The 25,762-nt window shown below is 36.4% G+C and overlaps 2 protein-coding genes across 4 annotated transcripts; both read right to left on the minus strand.

Annotated features, from left to right (window-relative positions):
* Window positions 1-862: 862 nt before the first annotated feature.
* LOC104106288 (uncharacterized) lies at window positions 863-8,155 on the minus strand. The gene is made up of 8 exons (XM_009614798.4): window positions 7,893-8,155; window positions 6,822-6,890; window positions 6,114-6,230; window positions 5,245-5,327; window positions 5,037-5,112; window positions 2,235-2,420; window positions 1,698-1,826; window positions 863-1,296 (listed from the first exon to the last, which is right to left on the minus strand). Exons 1-8 carry the CDS (start codon window positions 7,968-7,970, stop codon window positions 1,132-1,134), a joined length of 903 nt encoding a protein of 300 aa, XP_009613093.1. The 5' UTR covers window positions 7,971-8,155; the 3' UTR covers window positions 863-1,131.
* Window positions 8,156-8,868: 713 nt separating this feature from the next.
* Window positions 8,869-25,186, minus strand: LOC104106289 (cullin-associated NEDD8-dissociated protein 1). 3 transcript variants are annotated; one of them, XM_009614802.4, is made up of 30 exons: window positions 24,955-25,094; window positions 23,166-23,232; window positions 22,948-23,020; window positions 22,652-22,821; window positions 21,524-21,734; window positions 20,156-20,321; window positions 19,779-19,908; window positions 18,802-18,916; window positions 18,558-18,715; window positions 18,350-18,473; window positions 18,080-18,130; window positions 17,928-18,010; window positions 17,182-17,266; window positions 17,001-17,102; window positions 16,802-16,900; window positions 16,050-16,160; window positions 15,896-15,979; window positions 15,680-15,820; window positions 15,135-15,227; window positions 14,919-15,040; window positions 14,611-14,773; window positions 14,264-14,503; window positions 12,558-12,806; window positions 12,280-12,456; window positions 12,044-12,190; window positions 11,717-11,833; window positions 10,416-10,584; window positions 10,117-10,194; window positions 9,891-10,029; window positions 8,869-9,460 (listed from the first exon to the last, which is right to left on the minus strand). In XM_009614802.4, exons 3-30 carry the CDS (start codon window positions 22,981-22,983, stop codon window positions 9,364-9,366), a joined length of 3,657 nt encoding a protein of 1,218 aa, XP_009613097.1. In that variant the 5' UTR covers window positions 22,984-23,020; window positions 23,166-23,232; window positions 24,955-25,094; the 3' UTR covers window positions 8,869-9,363. The 3 variants fall into 3 exon arrangements, with proteins under 3 accessions (XP_009613097.1, XP_018629723.1, XP_009613096.1); XM_018774207.3 differs by lacking the exon at window positions 23,166-23,232 and having other exon boundaries at window positions 21,713-21,734; window positions 24,955-25,186; XM_009614801.4 differs by lacking the exon at window positions 23,166-23,232 and having other exon boundaries at window positions 24,955-25,186.
* Window positions 25,187-25,762: the final 576 nt, after the last annotated feature.

The following is a 25,762-nucleotide window of genomic DNA, read 5'->3' on the forward strand; positions in this document are numbered from 1 at the left end:
TTTATTAGTCTTTGTATTTTCAGTGCTCATATGCGTTGCACATGCAAAGAAGTTTAGTAGCTTAATGAATTTATTAGGCTAGCTTTTATATTTACATTTTCGTACAGAAATTTTATAAAGTAGTATATTTTATTGAGGATAAAATTGGCATTTAATTTTTATGGCTATTTTGGTAATACAACTTTGACGTTAGGAGCTTTCTACTTTTAGTATAATATGATTTATTGCATTAAGTGTCACCATCAAATTAAGGGCATTTTACAGCTTGTGAAATAAAGGAACTTGTCGAGTAGAATCAGTTGCTGAAACAACTTATATTCAACGGCAAATACAAGGCTGACCTGCACAATTTACTGGAAATCAAGGAGGAAAACGAGCTCTTATTGTTGAAGACGCCGCCATGACAATTATGTGAATGAGTTTAAGTTCGGAAGTGTAACAGTGTCTTACCTTTTTTTACACAACCTGGTGATAAAAAAGATAACTACAGTTGATGGTTCATAAAAAATGGGCTTAATAACCTATAAAAATAAGGCCGGATATCATCTACAACTAATTAAATTATACAGATAATGCAAAAATTATGTATACCATCATTATATATAAAATAGATTAATTGTTTTGCAGTCAATATTACTATAAGGGATCATTTATGGTTCAGTTGTATATATCAACGACCAAAATGCTATACTTATATTTGCCTCCTCTCCTTACGATGCCTCATTCTCATTCTATTCCTCTGTACAAATGAACTCAATTGAAGGCCTTCATTAGGCAACAATCCTCTACTCATCTATTGACCACAGTTCCTTAATGGATGAAGTAGATAAAAGCTTACAAGCTGCCATCTGACTGTCCAAAATAGCTCAAGAAGAATCAAGGCCCAGGTAGATAAGAATATATCCAAAGGGGTATCAGAGTTAAGATTCGTCAGAGGTTGATTTTTTATCCATAAAATCATGCTCTTCCAACGTAGGATTTATATAAAGAGAATAAACACTATAGTCCTACTATGCAGCATTACGTTAACGAAATTGGGGAGGAACATCTGTTTACATATAGGTAGGACACCTTCTAAACTTAGGCAGCAGATGGACAATGGTCTTGCAAAACTATGGGGAGGACCAGCATCTATTCATCAGAAGCCTCAGCATTTGCGCCTTTTAGATGCAAATGTTTTTCCCTTCTCTGAAAATCTGTCAAACCTTTGCCACTTCCGGTTACACCAACCTTACCATGAGGATCTTCTGGAGACTTGAAGATACTCTCACGCTTTCGACCAGAGAAAAATCCCACCTGAAATATAATTAGTAATATTAGCAATGCATAAGATATCAGCAGCTTAAAAGGCTTTAGAAATAATAAAATTATATAAGTGGTTGTGCCACGCAGATCTGGCTACTACTTTAAGACCAAACATGACTATGAATAACGAAGACAACTACAGGATAAGATATCCAATAGCAATGTGAAGTATTTTGCAAATGAATGCAGATTTTTACAAACACAAGTAAAATCATACAGTCGCTTATGAACACATAAGCATGTGATTCTAGTGAGAAATATAATTTTTTTGATAAGATAGAAGTGTGAAATACAATAGAAAGAGCAATCATCATATTACACAGTAGGCACAATCTCTTTAAATTGTGATTCATACATGAGCTTATCAACCTGAGAATAAGTGACCAGCATACCTTCTTAGTCTGACCTTTAGTTGATTGAAATTGCTGCCAAGCGTTTTGCCTCTTGTTTTGAGCAACCTCAAGTTGCTCAATCCGCATCTTAGACTTGAAAGCATGAATCTTTTTACGTTTGGCAGCTTTCTATGAAGAATAAAGATGAGGTCATTAGCAGGGATGAAAATAAAATAAAAAAGACATTTTTTTGCAAATAAAGAAACAACAGAAGGCAAGAGGTGAAAGCAAGTAAAGGTGGATTAGTCACCACGCACAAAAGACAATTAGTCCCTGCTTTAATGAAGCCTTTTAACTTTTACTTTCATTATGTTGGACTACTTGAAACTGCTTTGAGACTATAGTACCTAGCCCAGCCCGCAGATGGTGCAGAGCTAACCTCAAGAAAATTAGGCCTACTTTAAGCAAAATAGATCCCAACAAACAGCCTGTCCTATCTATCAACCCAAGATTCAGACCTTCACCCCCAATCATATTTCTGAAGTAAATTATTAGGCAAAAGACAACAGACAACCCTAAAATTAACATTCAACATACCACATCTTCTGGATCATTAGGATCAATGAGAAGCTTTGCTGGCAAACTCCGTGATTGGACATCACTAGCTGCAGCTTGAGCTATCTTTCGTTTGAGAGCTTGTTTTGTGGCCTCAGCTATCTTTTCTGCTTCAACCAAAGGGTTGACAGGTCCCTCTTGAAGTGGTCTTATATTAGCATGATCCACCTGAAATTACAAGTGGATGTTACACTAATCTAAAATAACTCCAACACTTAATGAATAAAAATAAAAGTAGAACCAAAAAGTAACAGAAAAAGAAAACAGGAAGTACACAAACATCTTTAGATGCACACACACACACACACACAAAAACCGTGTCTGTGTATTTATGTGTGTGTGACAGTACGATATTGGCATTAACACACATCTCACTGTACTTTCATTTCAACGTCTATATATACATGTATGCAATACACTGAAACAATTATTCTTCAAATCTTATAACACGCTACTACTACACTAATACTTGACACATTGTCCTTTTGCATTAGTATATCAGAGGAAAAACAAGAGCAGCAATTTAAAATATGCTATAATCCAGAGCGGCCTAGAAGGCTAGAACAGAACTATTAAGAATTACCAAAAAGGGAAGCAATCCTTTCTTAGTTTCAATACGAGAACTAAACCAAATTCATAACCCGAAAACAGACTTTATGAAAAGCAGCAGTCACGATGGCAGTAGAACCTGGAAGTCGGCAACCACAACAACTGCACACACCTAAAGAAGCAAAATTGACACAGCTCAATCCTTACTTTGTGATTACATAGTTAAATTAACAGTCCCCAATACCTATGCTCAATTTTCAAGACAATGAGAGAGTTTTAACCCTTGGTTGATCACCAAATAACTGCCTTTGTATAATAATAATAATAATAATAATAATAATAATAACAACAACAACAACAACAAGAAATTGTTGTCGTTGTTGTTGTTGTTGTCGTCGTCATTGTCGTTGTTATTATTAGGTAAAATACCTTAAACCACCCTTAAACTTGGCTCAGATTATGAGTGTCCTCCCTGAACTATGCCCAGTCCTAATTACCTCCCTACACTTGATTATATGAGTTTAGAAACCCCCTGAGCTCGTATAGCTTAATTCAGTGCATACAAGCGCTGTCCAAGTTGGAAATTTTACTCCATGTAGGACAAAGAAAATATTATTTTATTTTATATACATAAATCAAAAGAAAGAAAATGAATTAAATTAAAACATTAGGAATAGTTTATCATATTTCTCCAAAGAAAAAAGTCAGTACTCCTCTCCCCACTCTCTCTCTCTCGAACTTTCTCTCAAATCCTCTTAATGTTTCCCCCATTTTCCCTAAGATTTCCTTTCGATTTACTTAGAAATCTTAGGGTACTATTGTAGAAATTTATGATAAACGGTTTTAGGTGATTTTCCAGTTTTATTTAGTTAGATTTGGAGTTGAATCAGTGTGGGTGGCTTCCAATCTAGTGAAAAGGATTCCAAGTGTGGTTGCTTGCTTGTTCCGGAGATTATGGATCATACCACTCGAAACATTTATAAGCTAATCGACCTTTAACCTGTGACAATGGACGAAAATTAGAAACAAGAAGAAAATATATATAACAAACCCAACAAAAATATACTAAAATTAAACCTTCTAAATAGCACTAATCTCACTATATTCATACTTTATAGTTTCTCCATCCAAGAAATCTCCGGTCGGGATTAGCATTTGACCAAAAAAAAATTAAACATGTTGGATACCCACATCTACAAAGTGTGTTCATCTTTAATGTAAGGTATGATGGAGAAAAATAGGACAGAAATCTGGAAATAGGACTAAGTAATTTAATTACTAAAGAAGAAAATCAAGAACTATAGGGAAAGGTATGAACTTGAGTTTGGCTTCAATGGAGGATGTTAAAAATAGGAAGAAGAGGGCTTATAGCCATTGGGGATGTTATTTTGGGGGGTTGTTTACTGTTTAAGAGCTCTCTCACGCGCCACAGTCCACTTAATACCACTTGCTATGCCATGTGGCAGATCAGGGGTTTTCTAAATTCATATAGTCAAGTGTAGGGGGATAATTAGGACCGGGCATAGTTCGGGGAGGACACTAATAATCTGAGCCAAGTTTAGGGGTGGTTTAAGGTATTTTGCCTTATTATTATTATTATTATTATTATTATTATTATTATATATTATTATTATTATTATTATTATTACAACAATTGGACATATTGTTTGGCTACAATGGACAACCCCCCTTGCAAACACAGTTTCTTTATCGATTAACAACTAAATAAGTAGAATAAGCATATCACCAGACTGATTCTTGTGAAGTTTACATACTTCCGTCAACATATTTATGTTGGTCGGACTTGGGTGCGGGTACCGTATACGGGTGCGGATCTAGAGGTCGGATTCTTCATCACTTAATACTTAGGATCCGGGTTTATGGATCCGAGTGCAGATAAAGGTGTTAGGATACAGCCAATAAATATATATATATATATATATTACGTCATGTATAAGTATATATTTTGTTTAATTAAAGTTATTGAACTAGAACTAATAAAATTTAATTCCTTTTTCCTTTGTTGGCACTTTGGTTTAGACTAAAGACAACAGAAAAGCTGGAAAAGAGATATGGTCTAGCCTAGCTAGAAGGACAAACAAAATCACAGATCATTTAGACAAAAAACGACAAAGGAAAAGAATTTAAAAGAGAAGAAAAAATAAAAGAAAAACTGAAGCAGAGCTTTAAAGCCAATCAAAACACTTCCATTAAAGCATAAAAAGAAGGCAATACCTCTTCCTTGTTACCCCAGTCCTCATAGCAAACATAATAGCCATTTGGAGTATGTGCATGAATGGTGGCATCATACCTGAAAAATCAACTAAATCAACAACAAGAAAGAGAAAGAAAAGGTAAAGAATAATTGAAGAGAATATAAAAACTTCAAAAATTGAAAAACAGAAAAGAAAAAAGAGCAATCACCACAGAAGTCTCTACTCACCACTCCCCATCTTCACTCCAAACAGCTTGTACTTTAGTGCCTACAAGAAACTTATCGGCATGGTCCAATGTTGACCCTGATTCCTGCGGAAAGAGGATGTTAGGAACCAAACATAAGAAAAAGGACTTTGTTCCAGCCCTGTCTCTCTTTCTTCCTTTTTGGAACACCTCTGTGGGGGTATAGTGCATAAATTGATGAAAAGTGAAATGAGAGAAGCCTTTCAACAAAACATTTACGGCCATTAACCAAAAAAGGATAAAATCAGTAATACGCACGTACAAAAGAATGAAGATGCAATTACTCGTGCTTACTGTGTAGATAAATCTATAATCCATCAAAAGGAAAGAAAACCAATATTCCACGTTGACCCAACAGAGTATTTATGATATTGAGGATTCATACAGCTGACCCCAAATAGCTTGGGTTGAAGCATGGTTGCTGTTGTTGAAGAAAAGGATAAATCTAGTATACTATGATTGAAGCAATAATGTCAGTCTTCTTCCCTTAAGATAACATCTTATTGTTTGCAACTTCCAATTCCTTAAAAAGCTGAAGGAACTATGATCCCCTGCCATCAGAAACTTACACCCCCCCCCCCCAAAAAAAAGGCCTTGCAAAATTACATCCACAAAGGTTTCCTTACCAAAATAGTGGTTGGGAATTCCAACAAATTTTACTATTTTACATTGGGGAAGGGAACTTTGTCTTTGGTAGAAATCAGCCAGAAAACAATTTAGATACACCATCATTAACTGCACAAAGCTAATTTTCATCCTTTCCAATTAAAATCTAACACTTTTCAAGAATTATAGAGAGAGCAATATCCACCAAAGGACGATAACTCTAACAATATAATCTTTAGGATATACCACATTAGAATTCCCAGAATGGTGAAAACCATGAGATGCATCAGCACTGGTCCCGGTACCCATCCCATCTTCACTTTGTTTTGCAGTTGCAAGGAGCTCTTCCGTTAAGGCAATCACCTGCATTTCAGAAAGTTATCCTGGTTTAGAACTATTTGCTTAGCACAAGCCAAGAAACAAATTAATTTTTTAATTCCAAACTTAGATTCACAGAGTGACATCTGAAATCATGGGATAGAGGTATGCTGGCCACCATCAAATATCGCAGACCTGCAATTGAATCAAGACATGAAAGTGATGGACACCTTGAGAAAGTTGCTAGCTCCAAAATTTTACAATCGCCACACCCCTCACTACCATTGAGGTAATTTACTCTATCAAAATAAAATCCTCACCTTCAAAACCAAATGATTAACTTATGTTTCTTCAGTCACGGATAGTTCCTTCACACTGCTTGTTTATCGGCAATATAATGTTCGTGTAAGAAATAGAGAGAAGAAATAGATACTAGTAATTAATTCAGAATAGAAAAACTAATAATTAACTATGAAGACGACTTACCCCTTTGTGCTAGTGGACATAGAGACTAATAAATATCTCACGAAAAACGATAGTGGTAACAAGCTAACGGGAGATTTCATTAAGAAAACACTTAACAAAAAGAAACGAAGGGGGAAAAGTAGAGAACTAAAAAAAAGGGTAAAATGTCACCTCAACAAGCTCTTTCTCCATGTCCACATATTCGGAGTTGCGTGGTTCATCACGTAACAGTTGTCGCACCTGGTATATAAGCAAAGGAAAATTTATAAATTTGAAGGGCAGGAGCTGCAACAGTTTAGATATGAGATTTACTTAAAGTGAAAGAAAGTGCAACTAGGATTGACATATCAGCATCTTCTTTGCACAGTATAGTCCTGGTGGTTGCAAAACCAGTTTCCTGGCCTTTCTAACGCAATAACATTTGATAGTTTTCACTGCTACCAGTTCATTAACCTTTGTAGCCAAACCTACAGGGACCATTCACTTCGCTTCTCGTCCCACCCTCAGACAGCACTAGTCAAATCTTCTAAAATACGGTGAAATCTCGTAATGTTCTAATGTTTCCAAGTCGACTTAATATCTATCATACAACCAAAAATCAGACACAGCACAGTCATCAACTGGGACAATTACCTCTTATGCCTCCTATCACATAAAATTGTCCTTAAACAAAGGTCCTTTTTTTGGTTGAGAATTTGTCCTTAAACAAAGATCATTTTGATGCGACTTTAAGAATTGTTCCACGGGCATGAGTTGTGGTATCTATATGGGTTGGATCACCAAGCTGGCAACCATATGTATATTACCTTTATCATTTTTTGCAGCTCCTTCAACTCACGCAAAGAAAACTAGCCTGGTCGTGCTATTCCGTTCTTCAAAAAGTTGAGTTTATAACACAACAGAAAAGTAGTAGTACCTAGGGATTTTATCTTTTAAAAGCAAAAGAAAAAGACAACCCCGTCCAAAATCCTTTTTGTTCTAGTACCCGTACTAAAACTAATCTTCTTATCAAGGACATGACAGAATGTTCCCTGTAAATTAAAACTCGACACCAATACAATTGTGTATGCGCACACAAGCTCTGAATTTTGCTTATATAAACAATAGCTTGAAGATAATCAATACAGTAAAGTGCTTTTGAGCTGAACATGGCATATTTAAATGAAATTAAGGAAAAAGATTATTCAAAAAACTAAAATTACAATTTAGAAAGCGCAGAGGGAATAAGATTAGGGTTTATACCTGCAGAAGTTGTTCTTTATAAGTAGAAAGATTCGAAGCCAATTCTTCAATGCTAACTTCATCTCCACCGCTTTGCATCTTCTCTCTTTTTTTCTCTATCAAACTACTTCCAATTTTAGGACTTCCCGGTAACAAATTCGATTTCCCGGTGTACACCGGAGAGAGTTAGTCGAAGAAACCCTCGAACCTAGGGTACAAGATTTATCAGAATCGGGTCTATTTGATTCCTACTTTCGGGTATTTTCAGTTCCGCCGCTTTGCCTGCGGTTCCCCATATGTGTATCTATATTTATTAAAAAGTTGCACTGCACCCTTTTAAATTTCAAACGGTAGCATTTCGACCCCTTTCTTTTTGTACTCCTTGTCATTTTAAAAAATCCAACGTCCTCTTTTGTTTTAAATCTCTGTATAACAAACATCCTGACATTAATCCAACTAAATATGAAGACTGTAATTTCTATCTTTTGACTCCCTTAGTATATGTTAAGTATTGTTATCATATTTTATTCAAAAGTCTACATTTGGCTATAGAAAAGAAACAAAGGGTTATGCTCATATCGTCAAATGAGGTGTGGATAGTCAGTTTCCCAACTCTACTTTCTAGAAATTTAGTAAAGATCGAAATTTTATTGAGCAAGACAGTATGCATAGTATGATGGTGATGATATTACCAATTTTACGTTAATCTTGATTGTCTGAACTATTTACAACTAAGAAATATAAAGTAAAACGAATTCGGTACATATAATAATTTGGGAATCGAATCCTTGTCTAAACTCCTTGCGCCATTTCGTTATTAGAATTGTGACAATGCTTCCAAGTGATCACTCAAAGATACCAAATTCAAATTACAATTAATTTAAGATTAAAAACCATTGTAATATGACTCTAACTGCAAATACACTCCTATATACTAAACCCCTCATATTTCTTGAAAACACTTGTGCGGGAAAACATAACAATACACAGTAGCAGGTGCTTTATCAACTCCCTAAGTAAAAATTCAACAGTATTAGAACAACAGAATCCAAAAAGAAAATTATCAGTATTTAACCTGAACAAATAGGTGCTTTAAGTAAATACCAAAAAAGGGGAAAATATCTCATGAAGTACTCTAGAATAGGTTCATAGACTTCCGCGCAAGAAAACTCAAATGAACATCCATGAACCCAAAACCAATTAGACAAAAATAAGGAGCCAAATTACAATGTGCATTGCATATATGACAAACCAAAATGCTAAGACCAAACCTATACAAGGTAAAGTGCTTTAAATATTCCATGGTAGCATTGATTCAATTAGCATCCCTATATGCTTTCTCCGCGAGCCCATTTTCTATCAGAAATGCCCCATTTCACTTTCCTTGCTGTAAAACTATACTTGTCCCACTTGTACAACTGAAATCTAAGGAACCTTGTTTGGAAGTTCTCTCTTGCACTTGCAGCCCAAAAGATAAAAAAGGCTGGGAAAGTCACTCATTCCTGATAGAACAATACTTCTCCCAGAGTGTCTGTGACTTCCCAATTTCACCCATTAGATTCTTGAACTTGTGGCTGTAGTCTCCTCCACTGCAAAGGATGGGGAGAAAAGGCGAATACATCATAGGTCAAGCAAAGCAAGATTGAGAAAATGGGAAGAGAGAAGTATCAAATAGCATTAAGAATATTTGTCTATCATGCATACGCATATCAAGCCAGAATGGAACTTGCATCACCGCAGCAGTAGGAGAGTAAAAGTTCCACTATCTGAATTTTTTTTGCTACTACTTGTACAATATCGATGACACATTACTTCATTTTGGTCATGAAATTCCAAAATTGACGCTACAATAATCCATTCAGCAGAGTGAACAAGAGCATTGATGAAAAGGATAAGAAGGTAATATCCACCTATATTCATAATTTAATTCACATGTTTATTTCTTGGCGGTAGGTTCTCAATTCCAGTAACCTGCTCACCAAAGTAGTTATAATTTTAAAGGACACTGAAGATGCTCACCTGATACGATTTAAAGATGCAATTGCTCGAAGGGCACTTCGAATCATGTCTTCGTTGCGATCAACTTCTTGCTTGACAGCATCCTGTTTTGGTCTGAAATTTATTGTTTTCTGCAGAGGATCCACCAAAGAATCCAGAACTGCAAAGCAATAATATTGTAAGGATAACTTCTGAAGAAGTACAGTGCAAACTAGTTCATTAGAAAAAAGCAGCAAATATGTTGTACCTGCTAATACCGCTGAAGGGCACTTATCAGCAAGTTTAGAAAGGATAAGGTGGCATGGCATTTTAACATCATAATGATCTGGAAGAGGAGGCAAAAGACTCAGTTCAGCAGCAAAATTCTTATATGTGAGCAGTGACTTGTCTAAATGACCCCACTCCCCACCCCCACCCCCAAGAAAACAGAGGGAAAACTAGCAGACATCAATATAAATATACATTCAAGAACCAGAATAACACATTTCAAAACAAAAACAAAGATAACAGAAAAAGAATCAGGTTTATCACAAGCTGTCAGCTTACCATCCAGACCAGATTGAAGATATGGAACAATGAAAGATGAGGGATTCACTTGATCAAGACATGTGTCCAACAAAGTGTCTACACATTCAAAAGCTGCCTTTCTCAGTTCAAGTCCATCATCAACTGTATGCTTGAAGGGGCCTAGATCAACCGTCCTTATCAATTCTTTCTGCAACAAGGAAGAAGCATAATCATGATGGAGAACAACACCAATCAACTGATATTAGTAAAACTATTAGAGCACACGATTTTGAACAACTGATGTGTCCTAAATTATCTTTCAAAAATGACACATAAAATTAATTCAACTTTACATGCCAGCAAATACACATATACCGTCCTAAATAATACGAGTTAGAAGTTTCCTTCAATAGAATCAGTACAGGTTCACTTGGTTCTTATTTTCCTGATAACTGTGAGATAAGTGTCCACGGATGAAGGGAGAGTTCTGAATTTAACAGTATAAAAACCAACAGGGGATGCCAATTGAGGCTGCTAAACATAAGCAGCAAACCTCTAATAAGGTGAATACCGTACTATATATGACTTTAAATGGGTAGTGGGTACAAACATATCCTAGTCCTTATGAACAGGAGGCCATAAGTTAATCATGTTCACAAGAATGTGCATAAAGATTGGCCATAGGCCTATTGACAACACTCTGGCTACACTTTCTTTTTTGGTTGGAGAAAGTAGAGAGGGCACAGTTTTCATATAATTAATTTACACCAACATACATTGGATATGTATTCAACATAATAATTTACACCAACGTACATTAGATAGTCTGTTATGTTAGTAGCATGCTGATAGCATCCAACGGTTGTCTTGGTCAATTACCTGGAGATTGTGAAATATGATGGCATTTTGCTTGTGGGGAGAAGAAACGAACCTATCGCTAAATTCCATCCACTAACCAAGACTAAATTTCAATCTCTGACTCAGATGATTAGCTTCAAATACGTAAAAATACAGAAGTAAAAGTACAAAGAAATGACGATGTGCTTCATCAGTGCACTATAGATTCTTGCTTTATAAGTTACATCCAATTATCCTCCTAAAAGAATATTCAGCAGGATGGAGTGTTATCCTTGGGCCCACTGCTCAAGCAAAGCATCACATACATATTTCAAAGAACCAAGAGACGGAGTTAAACTATGCATGTAAGTTTGTACATGGTGCCAAACTCAGGTACGAACACATGTAGCCAAAATTAAGGTGTTGTGGTTTCAAGTGCCTTTAAATACAATATCAACTAAAATGCAAAAAAAATAATTAATTTATAAAGAGATATTTGACACCTTAATTATTGTCTGATCATATAGAAGTGGCAGGAGTTCAGGTAGAAGGCCCTTTATCAGGTTAGGCTTGTTATGAGCTGCGGTACTCAAGGCCAGGACAGCTGCACGCCTAACGTGCTGCATAATCAACAAAGCATGGGATGAAGAGTTAAATTAGTGGAACATAATGAAAGACTACAGCAGATATGACTGAGAACAGGAGAAGTATGAATCACAATAAACGTAAAGTTAACGGACAACCACTGAAAAGGGGGGTGGGGGTGGGGGGGAGGCAACAGAAAATTGTTTCTGGAATGCAAAAATCCTTGAATATCAAGTTAGGAATACCCGGTCTTTATCCTTAATAAGCATCAAGAAAGATGAAATTTCATGAGACAAGATTTCATCTATCTTCTCTGGCCGCTCAACTATGGAATATTTCACAGCAATTACGACAGTCGCTCTGGTGAATGCAGCTGGGTTACTAATCCGCTCCTACACCAAAAATAAAGTTAAAAACTTTGCAGACAGAACAATAAGGCCAAAGAAAAATGATCTACGGCTAAGAATATCATTAATCATACCTTCAGTGCTGGAACGAGTTTGCCAGGTTCAATAAGTGCAATTTTTCCCAGGCACTCAGCTACGACATTCCGAACACCCTCTTCGTCACTTTCACAATGATTAAAGAGCAAATTAAGTATTTTATCCACACTTGAGTCCTGGAATTCAGCATTATCTACAGACTGTCTCACTATGACCTGTTATCCAAGGACATATTACAATATAAGACGAGAAATCAAGCAATTACCTAAGAGGGAAAAGAATTCCTGAAATAAAAGATCATCCAAAATGCAGATACCTCTTTCAAAGAATGGAGCAGTAGGTACTGCTTCTTCTGCTGATTATCAATTTTGTCTAAGATAAAGGGTAAATACTTCGGTAGATTACCCACAGCAATGTTTCCAAGAGCATAAGAGGCAGCTGACTTTATCTCTTCAAAAGGTGATTGGAAGGACTCAATGACAATATTTTCGATATGGGCATGTGAACTTAAGTCCTTCCTTCTTCCAATTTCCCCTAAGCATAGCAAGGCAAGATGTTGCTTGGCCTGCAAAGGATAAATGAACTCAGAAAAGCAGGGTTCTCTTACAGTTATTAAAACCAATTGAAGAAAGCAGAAGAAACAGTGTCACGTAAATTTACACTGCTCGGTGGCAGATTCATTTTCTTATCTCGCAGTTTATCTCAAAAGGAAGTTCAAGCTCAGAAACTTTATCTGGCATTGAGTGCTTACCAAGGTTCATTCTTAACATAGCATCAGAGCCTGATCTAACCCTGTTATTGTGTTTCTTAATGTTGGGCACCCTTGTTGATATCCACTGTTCTGTCTTCAGTCCTAGGTGTGTGGGGTTGTTAGAATGTCCAATATTGGTTGAGGATATATATATATATATATATATATATATATATATATATATATATATATTATTGTCTCTTTATGGGGGGCCTTGGACAACCTCACTTCATAAGCTAGCTTTTGGGTTAAGTTAGGGCCAAGACCCAGTATTTTTGCATCGTTTCAGAGTCAATCCAGTGCAATCTTAAGCAATGGTGGGGCAAACCTCAGCAAGAACACTAAGTCCCTATAGGGGGTGTTAGTGTTGTTAAAGGCTTGCTTAAGCCCTGAAGTGAGGCTCAAAACATCTTGAGCACTTCATCTCACTTAGAGGGCGCTTCATTGTTTTCATCAAGGCCGAAGGCTCTGAGGCATACTTTTTCCTGCCAATGAGCGTAATCTCGAAGAGGCGATATTAAACAATTGATATACACTTTATCGTAAATTTTCTTCAATTTCTTTCTCCATATATTTGGTATTCATGCTTATAGTTATTAGTCTTGGACTATACATACATATTTGTAGTTTTTCTCCATTTGCGCCTTTCTTCGTTAAAGCTCATACTTTATTTGCGCTTTGCGCTTAAAGCTCCATCAGACCTTAGAGCTTTTTTGCGCTTTTCGTCTTTGATAACATTGGGGGTGTATGTAACACCCTAAGAAAACCTCACATTGGCAAAACATGGGAGAGATGCTAGGTATTATATAAAGAAGTAATCTTTGAAACTCTAGAAACACGTTTTAAAGCCCGCAAAGCTTTGACACAAAATGGACAATAATATCACTAGTGGATTAGACTGTTATACTTGGTAAAAGAATGGGTTATTGTTTCCTTGTATGGTCTCGAGTAATCCTCACATCATGAGCTAACTTTTGGGATTGAGTTAGATCCAAAGTGTATTTTCTTAAAATGGTATCCAAGCAGGCAAAGGTGTTGGATTCATGTCTCACCGCCCCCCACTACCAAAAAAAAATTCACGTGCTTGCCCCATGAAAAAGAATAGGGTGAGAAGCAGCGTGTTGACGCAATTAGGTAATTATAGAAGTGGACTATCTCTAACTGCTCAAGCCTTTAGATGAGATTGTCACACAAGTCAACATCAACAAACAACTTAACCAAAATACAAATAAATAAATAAAAAACAAACAAACAACAAATAAAGGGCCTACCGAATTAGTACTACTATCATCTTTCAGGCTGTCTGTCAACATGTTTACAGTAGAAGAACACTTCTGATCACCAGCGACAAGACAAAGAACTGCCACACATTGAGCAATGGAAAATAAAGCTTGTTTGGTAACACCGCCAGACTGGGGAGATGGTTTAGCAGTTGAAAGGAGAGAATCCAGCAGAGTATCAAAGCTTGTATTGGCAGAGGAAACCAATGCAGCGAAGAAGTTTTGAAGAGCCTGCCATGTTAATAAAAGTGAGTAATGTCTTTATCAACAAAAAAAAAAGTGTGTTGTAAAGCAAACAGAATAGATCAAAATGGAAACTAACAGAAAGAAGGAAGTACCAGAAGGGCTTGCCCCTGAAGTAGTGAACTTCTCACTAGTGTTAAGGCTTGAGGAAGAACTTTGTTTCTCACAGTCAAACCCACATTTGCGCTTGACCTTCTGTCAGCCATTAATGTACAGCAAAGCTCCAGCGCAAGTGCCGTCATGTGTAAGTCTGAGTCACTAAAGTCAAAAGAATCAGAAAGTCAGAAGATGTTAATGATACTCAGAAAGTCAGAATATATTGATGATACAATCGAGGACTGAAATGTAGTAGGAACATCTAACATGGGAAAACTATTCAACCAAACTAATCATAAACTCAAACCTTATTAGTGTAGAAAGTTCCATAACAATAACTTCATAAGCAGCAGATCCAATTTTATCACCATAAGCTACGATGAGGGTGTTCAAGGTCCCTAGAGTAGCTTGTCTGAGAGCCCGATTGGCCTACTCTCCAAAAGTAGCAAAATTGTTGAGACTTCATAATATAAAATGCAGTGAAATTTTTTCTAAGTTAACATTTGAGAACATCTAGTTTCACCTTGCGTAAGAACGCGGTTAACTCAGAAATCACTTGCTCGATGACACATGAAAGATCCAGGTGCAAAGGAGAAGCAGCTATGACAGCAAAAGCCTGCAAAATGCAAATACGCGATGAACTCTAGGAAATTCCAATACAAATCAATGTAACCAAACCAACATGCAATTTTAACCGCTTGCCATGGGAAGATCAAGAATGTTGGAGGTAACCGAAGATCAAAGGTCAACAACAAACCCAATGAAATCCCACAAGTGGGGTCTGGGGCACGCAAACCTTACCCCTACTCCTGCCTAGGAAATGGTGAGAGTAGAGGGGAGGAGAAGTCTTCTATGATACTGTTACATACGGGGTACTTCTCTTTTCTGGTCATACCAACTCATGAGCAAAAAGCTTAATTGTTCATTTTCTTTGCTCCTATAGGCTATAGTTTGTGAAGAGTTATAATAATTAAAATTCTTGAATTATTTTAAAGGAAATAAAAAATTAAAGTGGTACCCTTTCTATCCTACATATTTAGATAGAGCTCATTTCCTAAACAAACAAACCTTGACAGCTGTCAGTCTAGTTATTTCATTGCCCATTCGGTCCACGAGAACTGGAAGACATGCAGATAATTCAGCTTGCAGGTGATCACCAAATGTTGAAACTACGCGCCCCATGCAAGAAATTGCACACTCCTTAACCTCCTGGAAGTCGAGGACAGTTACATAAACATCAACTTAGATAAGAAAGTTCTCATTTCTCAAAAGCAAGCAACTAACCTGATCCTGATCTTGGTTTGTCAAACGCGCCATTATGGCATTATATATTGGATGAACATAGGGTTTGAAATCAAAAGCGGAACCCTAAAAGGCAACATCATCAGTGTTTCAGACAGCTAAAAAGTTGTTGATTGGCACAGTAAGGAAATCTAACCTCGATATTTGGCCGTAATACCCGCACAAGCTCACCACAAACTCTTAATGCATCTGCAGTAACCTTGTAATACCGTTCACCAACAGCAGATATAACAGGACTAGATATAGCCTAGTTAACACAACAGAAAGTATAGTCAAAGAAAAATCCTTGGACATACAGACTAAGATGATAGCTCCTATAAGAACATTTAAATCCGAAGGCTGTAACAGAGAAAATTAATTATAGAAAATTTTCACAATCACAGGAAAAAAAAGGAGAGATTTTGCACAATACAACGAAAGAAATATAACATTATTAGATCATCTCATTATCGATCAGTCAAGGAATGAAGCCATACGACTCTGCTTAACAATCCTGTTGAGTGTTGACTATCTTTTCTTTTTTAATATCATGAGCTCCTTGCGTTGATCTTATTATGCCTGCTGAGTACCATTTCTCAATCAAGGAGTAAAATTTTATTTTATTTTTCATTTTCTATGTGAAAAGTAGGTCAACCAGAGATTTACAAGCTTTGACACAGTTCTACAAGTACACACCAATCCGGGTATAAGATCATATTTATGCATGATTAGTACCATTTCTCAATCAAGGAACGAAGTTCTCCTCTTCTAACTTTGTTACGAGAGAAGTAGGACTCCCATAAAATTTTCAAGCGTCTAAGAAACAACCTTTTATTAGTTTGCACCAGTCCAGGTATGTATTTCATTTACTACAATTATATTAAGCGGATAAGCAACTAGATGTCTTACCTTAATATGTGGGTGGAAAACAAGTGGTGAATGTGATGCCAACACTAATCTTGTAAATATGAGAGCTTCAATCTTTAAATTTGATGTGGAAGACTTGTCCTGTACAAAACAATCACAACATTAATAGGAAAAAAAGAAGCAAGAACCTAGAAAGTTCGAATTATAAAGTACAAACACAAACAGCGAAAAGTCAACTTACACATAATGCCTTCTCAATTCCAGGAATAAGGGATCCAATGTGCTCTGCAAGGCAATCAGGAAGGACGACCACAAGTTCTTTCAAAACTGAAAAGGCGCCAACCTAAAAAGAGGAAGACTCATGAAATGTAAAGCCAACACATAGACTGCAGCAAAGATGGCAGTAAGCAGTAGACACATACCTTTGTCTTCACAGATTTTTCCCGAAGCTGCTTATTTAAAGATCTAACAATCTTGGGCACTTCTTGCTTCAATAGCCATCTAGGACTGCATGATACAATGGAAGTTACCATTGAAATCATAATTTATTTGACTTATCCAAAAAAAATATTGGCATCGCCGATACTATCAAACTGGCTATGCCAGTAAGGAGTAAAGCATTAGGAATCTCCCAATCCACGTTATGTTTGGTGTGGTAAAAAGAAGTGAAATCAGTCCATTGAGAGGGGGAGAAAAACCAGTTGTTATACCACAACAGAAGGAAGGAAAACAAAGGTTATACCAGATGGGAATCTCAATATCTCATTATTACAAATGATTAGGTCCATACTGTCTTAGCTTATTTTGAAATGAAGAGTCCATACTTCCTCAAAAGTAGAGAATGAGAACTGCCTAGCACAACTAAAGAATAAGAAGGCTTTTGTTTGAAAATTCTCAATCTCCTTTTGCAGACAATGTTTATTTTTTGTTGGTTTTGCTTAATGAGTAAATTAGAACTATTGTTATCCCCAACTTTCGCTGATCGCTTTATTTCTGCACTAAACTGTTTGTGCTCAAGATCGCATTAAAAATTGCATATATTTATATTCTAGTCTTCTGAAGGAAAAAAGTGTTTCCCAAAGTAACTGTCTTCACAGATGAAGTAGAATGATTTCAGAATAAACAAAATAAGGCAAGGTCATTCAAAGTAACAAAGAGATGATCTTACCTAGATTCATCCAGATCAGTATGTCCTTTTGTTACATTGCCCGTTTGTCGCAACAGCTCAATGAATGTACTAAACACATCCATCTGTTAAGCAAGTATTTAGAAAATTAAAACCAACTCGCTTAGGAAGTTCAAAGTACATCTGAAATTTACCTTAACATTCTCTTCTCTTTCTTTAAACCTGTCAATCAACTTTGGACAAGCCTGCACAAGGTTAGAGTTGGTATATTAGCTTATTATGATTACGAGACAAATGGATAGTATTAGAAATATTTCAACTGCAATAAGAATGCAGAGCTACATCAGAGCAACACACTTCAAGTAATCTAATGATAAATAGAGGTTTAAACACCATAACAAAACTTCAGATATAAAGTAGCTTAAAGTAAGAAGGCCAAAATAGGTCACACTTCCTAGTCATACCTGCTCATACAGCTTTGATAGCATCTCAGGCCGAGTAACTATCAATGCTGCTAAGCATTTGGCAGCAGCTCTTCTAACCTTCCAACTGACATCTTCATCGTCAGTGTATTCATTAGCACTCTCGCTAGATAAAAAATTTACAAGTGATTACATTAGCAAATATAACCCTATTGGGTCTTTGCAAAATCCAGAGCATAAGTGAACATACTCATCTTCCTCTTCATCAAGAATTTCTTCATCAATATCTTCCTCCATATTGTCGGTGAAGTTGGGGTCATAGCTAAGATATTCCAGGGTGAGGTGCAAAATTTCATCACAGTAGTAAGAAATATCCCGGGGACACCTTAGCAAAAAGCTCTCAAGTGCCTGGAAATGAAAATACTTCAAAACCCAGGCATCCAAGGGGGAAGTAACAAGGACAAAGTAGAAAAGACAACCGATTAATATAACACCTGCAGACTATATTCACGAAGCTCCTCATCATTTTCAGATGCACTTGTACAGTAGTTAATTAGCATTGGAACTGTCTCTCCGAGGTGGGGACCAAAACGATAGCCAACAGCACGGCTGGAATCACAGTTTAACAGCTTAGTTAAATTTAGTCAACAAAATAGATAGATAATAAAGGAGGAAGGGGTCTCCAAAAGGAAGCAAACCATCTCAGAAGACAAAAAATAGAGGATCTTAAATAGAAAAGAGACAGTCAGGGGTGAGCATGCATGTGTCAGTTTGACAGCTAGGTTTGACACCTTTGATCTTTTCCATTTCATGTTTACTTAAGTCCAGAATTCTCTATTTAAAGGTGTAAACACAAAACACTCATCTCCAGCAGAGAGCACCCAGATACAAGTCACTTGACCCTCTTTTGTTTCATTTGATACAAGTAGGCAGTTCTACTAACCAACAAGAAAACCAGGCCAAATAACCATGGTTTACATACTGAACCTACTTCGCTTTATCCTTCTATTATGTGCATCTCCAGTACACGGAGGGACCAAAAAAACTGAATATTCAAATACTTTCACTCAATTCTCTTGTCTTCCTATGTTTGCTATTCCAGTTGTAAAAATAATGTCAAATGATAACGGGATTCTTTTCGCTTTCAACTGTGTTTCAGTTCTCTATGACAGTGAGAAGCATAGAGTCCAACAGGGTGAAGAAATTTGAGTGAAATCTGCTGATCGAGTATCCACCATACCTACTGTCAAGAGAAAAGTAAATTGTCCTCGCGCATTTGTCTAAAGTTAATCAAGTATATCAAAATTATATGTTGAAATCTGCTGATCGAGTATCCACTATACCTACTGTCAAGAGAAAAGTAAATTGTCCTCACGCATTTGTCTAAAGTTAATCAAGTATATCAAAATTATATGTAGAACATTTGAGAGGACAAAATGCAAAGCATCAATTTATATTCAGGATTTGCTACCTTAAGGCCCCAATCATCTGAATGTTAGTTCGTATCATCTCCGATTTTGAGCCCTTATGGCTCAAAAGGCGAACAACTTCAACAGTCGCCTTTGCCAGCAAATCATCAGACAAACTCGAAGATAAAGATGCTGTATAGGAAAAAGGTTAAACTGAATTTACTGCAGGAAAGTTGAAAGATTGGTCAATAGTCCAACAGTACATGATAGTCTAAGAAGTCTTATGAACCCATGTTTCCATGACTGAAATGAAATTGCAATTACTACCCCCCAAAGCACCTATGACTAAGCCATCAAACAACCCCTGTTTTAAGTTGATAAACTCACCATTCACAATTTAAAACATATACAATCAAAGAAGAATTGATAACAAAGTTACCTATACATGAGACTGTCTTCTTCCTGACACTGGCTTGATTGGAACTCAACTGGGGCAATAACGAAGTTAACAATGCCTCATGATCAGAAGCCATCAGATTCCCGTACTTGTGAAGAACATCACATAGTATGTCAAGACATTCACACTTAATCTCAGTGCTCATTCCCTGGAAAGGAGACAATCATAGAAAGAATTATTAAAAAAAGTAACTAGAAATACGTGCATTATTAGCAAATAAACATAGTAAAGAGTGTGTGTTTGAGTTCACCAAATGAAAGGCTGATAAGAGAATATACAGAAGAATGACAACATTGCTTGCTGGGAACAAATTGTGAATTCATTGACAATTCATCTAATCCTGCCTTGTGTTAATGAACAGCATAACGCGTCCTTCACTTGGAATGATGGAAGAAAATTTTGATTTCATAGAAAAGAGCAGTGAACAAAAAAGATTTGAAACCAAGTAAACAACCAATATGGACATTTGAAGGCACTTGCAGATTTCGTACGTTTATTAATGGTTCCCCATTTAAACTAGCTTAATCTTCATTAGAACCAAACATTAAGCAACATTGAGTAGTCTATCATCGCGACAGGTTCACAGGTAAGAGAACAACTTGCAGATCAAAGCCGTTTGTTTATGTGTTTCCTCTTCCTGAAATGAAATACTTTTCAAAAGCAAAATTTCCATTTCAACTCCCCAAAGCTGTCCTACAGAAGAAGGTGCAAAAGCTCCTCCCTATCCCCTCTTACCAGTTACTAATCACTAGTTTAGTTCACACCAATTGCCTAGACCTCTCCACTTACTACTGCAGTTAACTAAGAAGGCAATCGATTGGCTTGATGAGGAAACTAGAACTGGGACGGTCCAAAAACAACTGGGACCAAAAACCAAAATAAAAGAATGAATTGAATCAGGATCAAGAAATTAACACCAGAAAGTCTCAAAATTAAAAAGGAGAAATCCAAAATCCACCATAGGGATGTATATGTTGTAATCTTGCCATGCACCAGAGTAAAACAAGATCATGTAGAGCACCAAATTTGAACGATCCAATCTCATTTCAGAGAAGGTAATCTCTACATTACCTATTGATAGCCAGTTATCCATGCAGTTACCAAATTCAGGAGACCGTACTGTGTTTTTGCTCAGACAAGTTTAATGTGGTGAAACCACCATGCGGCACTACTCTTATATTCATGAAAACCATATAGAAAAACACATGAAAAAGGATAAATTGTCCAACTTCAAACATCAAGTTGTTTCACTTGGAAACGATCTTCTAAACCCAACTTACAAATGATATGACAACCCTGTTACGATATTATGTACAGAATCCACAGTAAAGTTAGCTTTGCACAACTCACCGGAGCAGTGATCCCTTTTATTAACTTTGGTGAAATTGAGACGAGGACGGATTGAGCAATAGATGATGAAGGAACTTCAGAAACAATAGTCTTCAAAGCTATGCTTGCAATATCCCGGTGTTGTTCTTTTCCATTAAGAAGTTTATCACAAAGCCTATTAGTCATCTCTAAAATTTGCTGCTCACTAACCTTCTTCGCCAATGGAGCAAGACTGGAAAAACAAAAGTAGTCAGAAAGCAACGATCAGAGTGCAGTACAATCTTCTCAGGCTTAAGCAATGTTGTAAACCAAGATGACACATGTGATAGAAATTAAGTATTGACATATTAACCGAAAGGTATTCTCTGATTCTTTTCTCTTTTATCAGTACACAGATTATAAATTTTACAAAGTCAGACAAAAAATGTGAAATCCCGAAAATAGAACTAGTTATATCAAATTAGCAGTCAAGTACCACTATAATCAGGACTGGGCATGACAAACAGGAAGTGGAGGGCAATCTCAAGGTAGCTTGGACTAGAGTTAGTTCATATTGTTGTGACTATGCTTTTCCTGAGCCGAGGGTCTACCGGAAACTGCCTCTTTATCTTCACAGGGTAGGAGTAAGGTTGCGTACAGCCGTACACACTACCCTCCCCAGACCCCACTTGTGAAATTACACGGGTTTGTTGTTGTAGTAGTAAAAAGAAAAGGGTTTAGGTCTTTTCCAATGATCACATGAAACGAAATCAGAATTCATCTAATTTCTAGGTATAGCACAAGAGAGTATAATATTGGATTAAAAATTAACGAAAAAGGGGTCACAATCAAAATTCTCAAATGACCTCTACTTTACCTTTTTTGCATTAGGCATCTAGTTTCATGTAAAGATATTCAGAAAGTAACCCATCAAAGAGGATTACATAAAACAAATTGCATAGTGCAATTATAAACATAATTGGTCTCAATGCCAAAACAATCATCAACAAGGAAAATGAAATATTTGACAGACCTTTGATGATTATGCAATAGGATCTATAACATGAAAAAGATTACAATCAGTTTAGTAAGGTCAATTAGAAGCTCCTACGGTCCAAGTCAGGAACAGCACCACGACTATAAGAAGCGACAAACGGGAAAAGGTCAAACCATTTCACAGCCAATCCAGAAACATCACCGGCTGCATCATCAAGCTGCTGCAAAACTGTGCTTGATAACTTCCCTTCAAGCTCAACATCAAGCTTAAACCCCTCCTTGTTTAACTCATTTAGCAAGTCAGAAGTCGCCATATATCTGTAGTCCTTGTCCTTGCCCGTCATCTGCAAAATAGAGTCAAGCTAAGTCAAATTGCACATGTGGATGGAGCAACAGGAAATAAATATCCCAACCAAATGAGTATAAGAAATGGATCACAAAAGAAAGTACCCAGAGCATGAAATGTTTACCTTCTCGAGTATGTTTGTAATAGTCAAATTTGCCATTTTTGGGACCTCCAAAGTCTATGGGTTTGCTTAATTTCTACAACAGAAGGAAACAATTGCAGTTTAATTGGTTGCAGATGGAAATTAAAGTAGCAATAATGATGATGATGATGATCAGAAAACAATCATGTGCAAATTAGCACCTTCAATTCAATGTATAATAACTATAATAAGTGTCTTACCAACAAGGATGCATTAGTCAAAAGTTCTACATCTTTGAATAAATTTCATCGCAGAAAAGGAAAAGCTCTGAAAGTGAGGAAACAGAAAAAGGAAAAGTTACACATAATATAGCTGGATTCTGATAACTGCTTGAACAAACCACTCTACCTACTTAACTATAGAGCAAGATAACATAACAATTGTCAATCTTATTATGTTTTAGATAAATAAGGTGTGGATTCTCGATGCTGGCAAAAGTATATGGTAAGCTATTGACCAGCACACACTCAAGGAGAGCAAGCTAGTTCACTCTACCTGAATGTCTGTATTCCAAGAGTTTACTATCTCTAGAACTAAACTGGCAATGCAGGATGTCAGTGATATCTATAGGGTTCCACAAATAGGTTTGCTTATTACCCATTTACGTAATATATAGATGTTATTTTATAAGAAAAATTGCAGTTGTCAGAAAGAGAACAGCACTAGAAGGAAATATTTTAGAGAGGCTGACAGCATTCGAACCTCAACCTCTCTCGTGATAGCTTATATAGATGTAAAATGACAGAATTTTCTCATAATACGTCATAGCTATGGATATGAAGCAAACATGACCATATTTGCGCATCCATCCCCAAGAAGATTTCTCTTCCAACCATGAAATATTTGCTCCCTAAAATTCTGCAGTTATCCCTATGATGTACAATTGAATCTTCATCCTACTTGTACTTTCCATTTACATATATACAAGCATTCAGCTTATGCATAGTAGTAGTATTTTATCGGCTGAAACCTTCACCTCCAACCCATGAGTTGGAGGTTATTCAAATCACCAATGGGCCCAGTGAAAAAAGGCACTGTTGGCTGAAGGGAAGCCTTTAGGGTGGGGTTTACCATATCAAATATTTAAAATAAGGAAAATATGTTAAGCACCATTATTTTATTTTATTGAAACTTCTCGTTACATCTATCCTTTATCTAGGACCAAATATTATTGCTGATCAACTAATAGAATGTAACATATTTTCATAATGATTTCTGTTATCTGTAAATATTTGCAGAGTGCTTGCAAAAAAGAAGCAACTCTAGGCCAAGGACAAATTTGTCTTAAAAAACATGCAATCCTAATCAGAAAATAACAGAGGGCATTTAATTCTTGACAGAGTTAAAAGGGAAAATAAAAACGAAAAATAACCCAAAAATCTATTTGAATTTTTTTTTCGCAATGACCAAGAAATCCGTCCGGGGACCCTTAGGACCAATCGCAGCTTCCGAAACTCTATCCCTCTCAACTTAAATACCAGGCTTAGTTGGCATGGCTATGGGCTAAAACTTGTGACCTAAGTCCCAAGTCCCTCAACCTTTGTAACTTGAACTAGGCCCTGGGGGCTTGATCTTATTAACCAAGAACTTCACCATTATAGATTCCAACAACAACAAAAACCCTAGAAAAGAGCCTAAAAGTAGCGACCAAAACGTTCACTGTCCATAGACAACTATAGGTCCCATACATTCTTGATTCTGCACAGTCCACGCATAGTAAACTTTTTTTGATCAGAAAATTCGAAAAGACAGTGTAAATTCTTGAAAGCAATTATAAACCACTCAGGCAAAACAATGTCACATGCATTGCGGATTAAAAGCAAGAAAATCGATGTAAATATCATAAAGTAATGCAAGACAACTACCCTAACAAATTCTCCCATATAAAACCCTAAAGAACCTTAGACGCAATTAAGAACACAGTAGATATATATCATATGAAAATCATGAAATCACTATATGAAAATCCATGAAGGAATGGAAGCTTACTTGAAAAACAATTGCCTCACACAACCGCGCACACACAAACAGCGACTAGCTCGGTATGATGATGCAGAAGAATCGCTATATATAGAAAAATATTATCGATCTGTTTGTTCGAGTTTTCACTTTAATAAACCCTAAACGGTGTTATGTCTATTGAATGTGAGCATATCGGAGAGTAGAGGCAATAATATTGGGAGTGTCAATTTTAGAGTGAGGTAGTGTTTCTTGAGAAGCTACTTCACCCCTAGGACCATATATGCCTTTTATAAACTGGAAAATTGGACAAAACGAATGATTCCTGCAGGTGCAGTTGAATGTCACTTTGGTCCCCAAAGTTATTCAATATATCGTGATTGTTCCCTATTTAATTTTTCTTTTTGTCAGATCCCTATTAAACTTGGTAATCGGATGTCTAATATTTGATTCATTAAGGTTTAGGACTGTTTGACCAAAAATCTGATTGTGGAGGAAATAATTAAATTTATATTTTAAGGCATTTACCAATCGATTTGATCCAAATTTTGAATAAGAAAATTGATAGTCGTAAATAATGAATGAGATAATACATCATTACAAACTTTAAGATAATTTTAATAAATTTTGAAGACAAAATTTAGTAAAGAAGAACACTTAGTAATTGTCTATCGTATGCTTTTGTCTTTGCTTTCGATGATCATTTCTCGAAGTGTTAGGATGGCATTTATAATCGTGGGAAAGCGTTGTCGCTTCAAGTTTTGGGCTAACACGCCAGGAATTATGTAGTGGAGAGTGAGATTCTCGACAGTGGTAATTGTCTCTGCGTAACGTCTGA

Source organism: Nicotiana tomentosiformis, chromosome 1, assembly GCF_000390325.3.
Source record: "Nicotiana tomentosiformis chromosome 1, ASM39032v3, whole genome shotgun sequence".
NCBI classification, from domain to species: domain Eukaryota; kingdom Viridiplantae; phylum Streptophyta; class Magnoliopsida; order Solanales; family Solanaceae; genus Nicotiana; species Nicotiana tomentosiformis.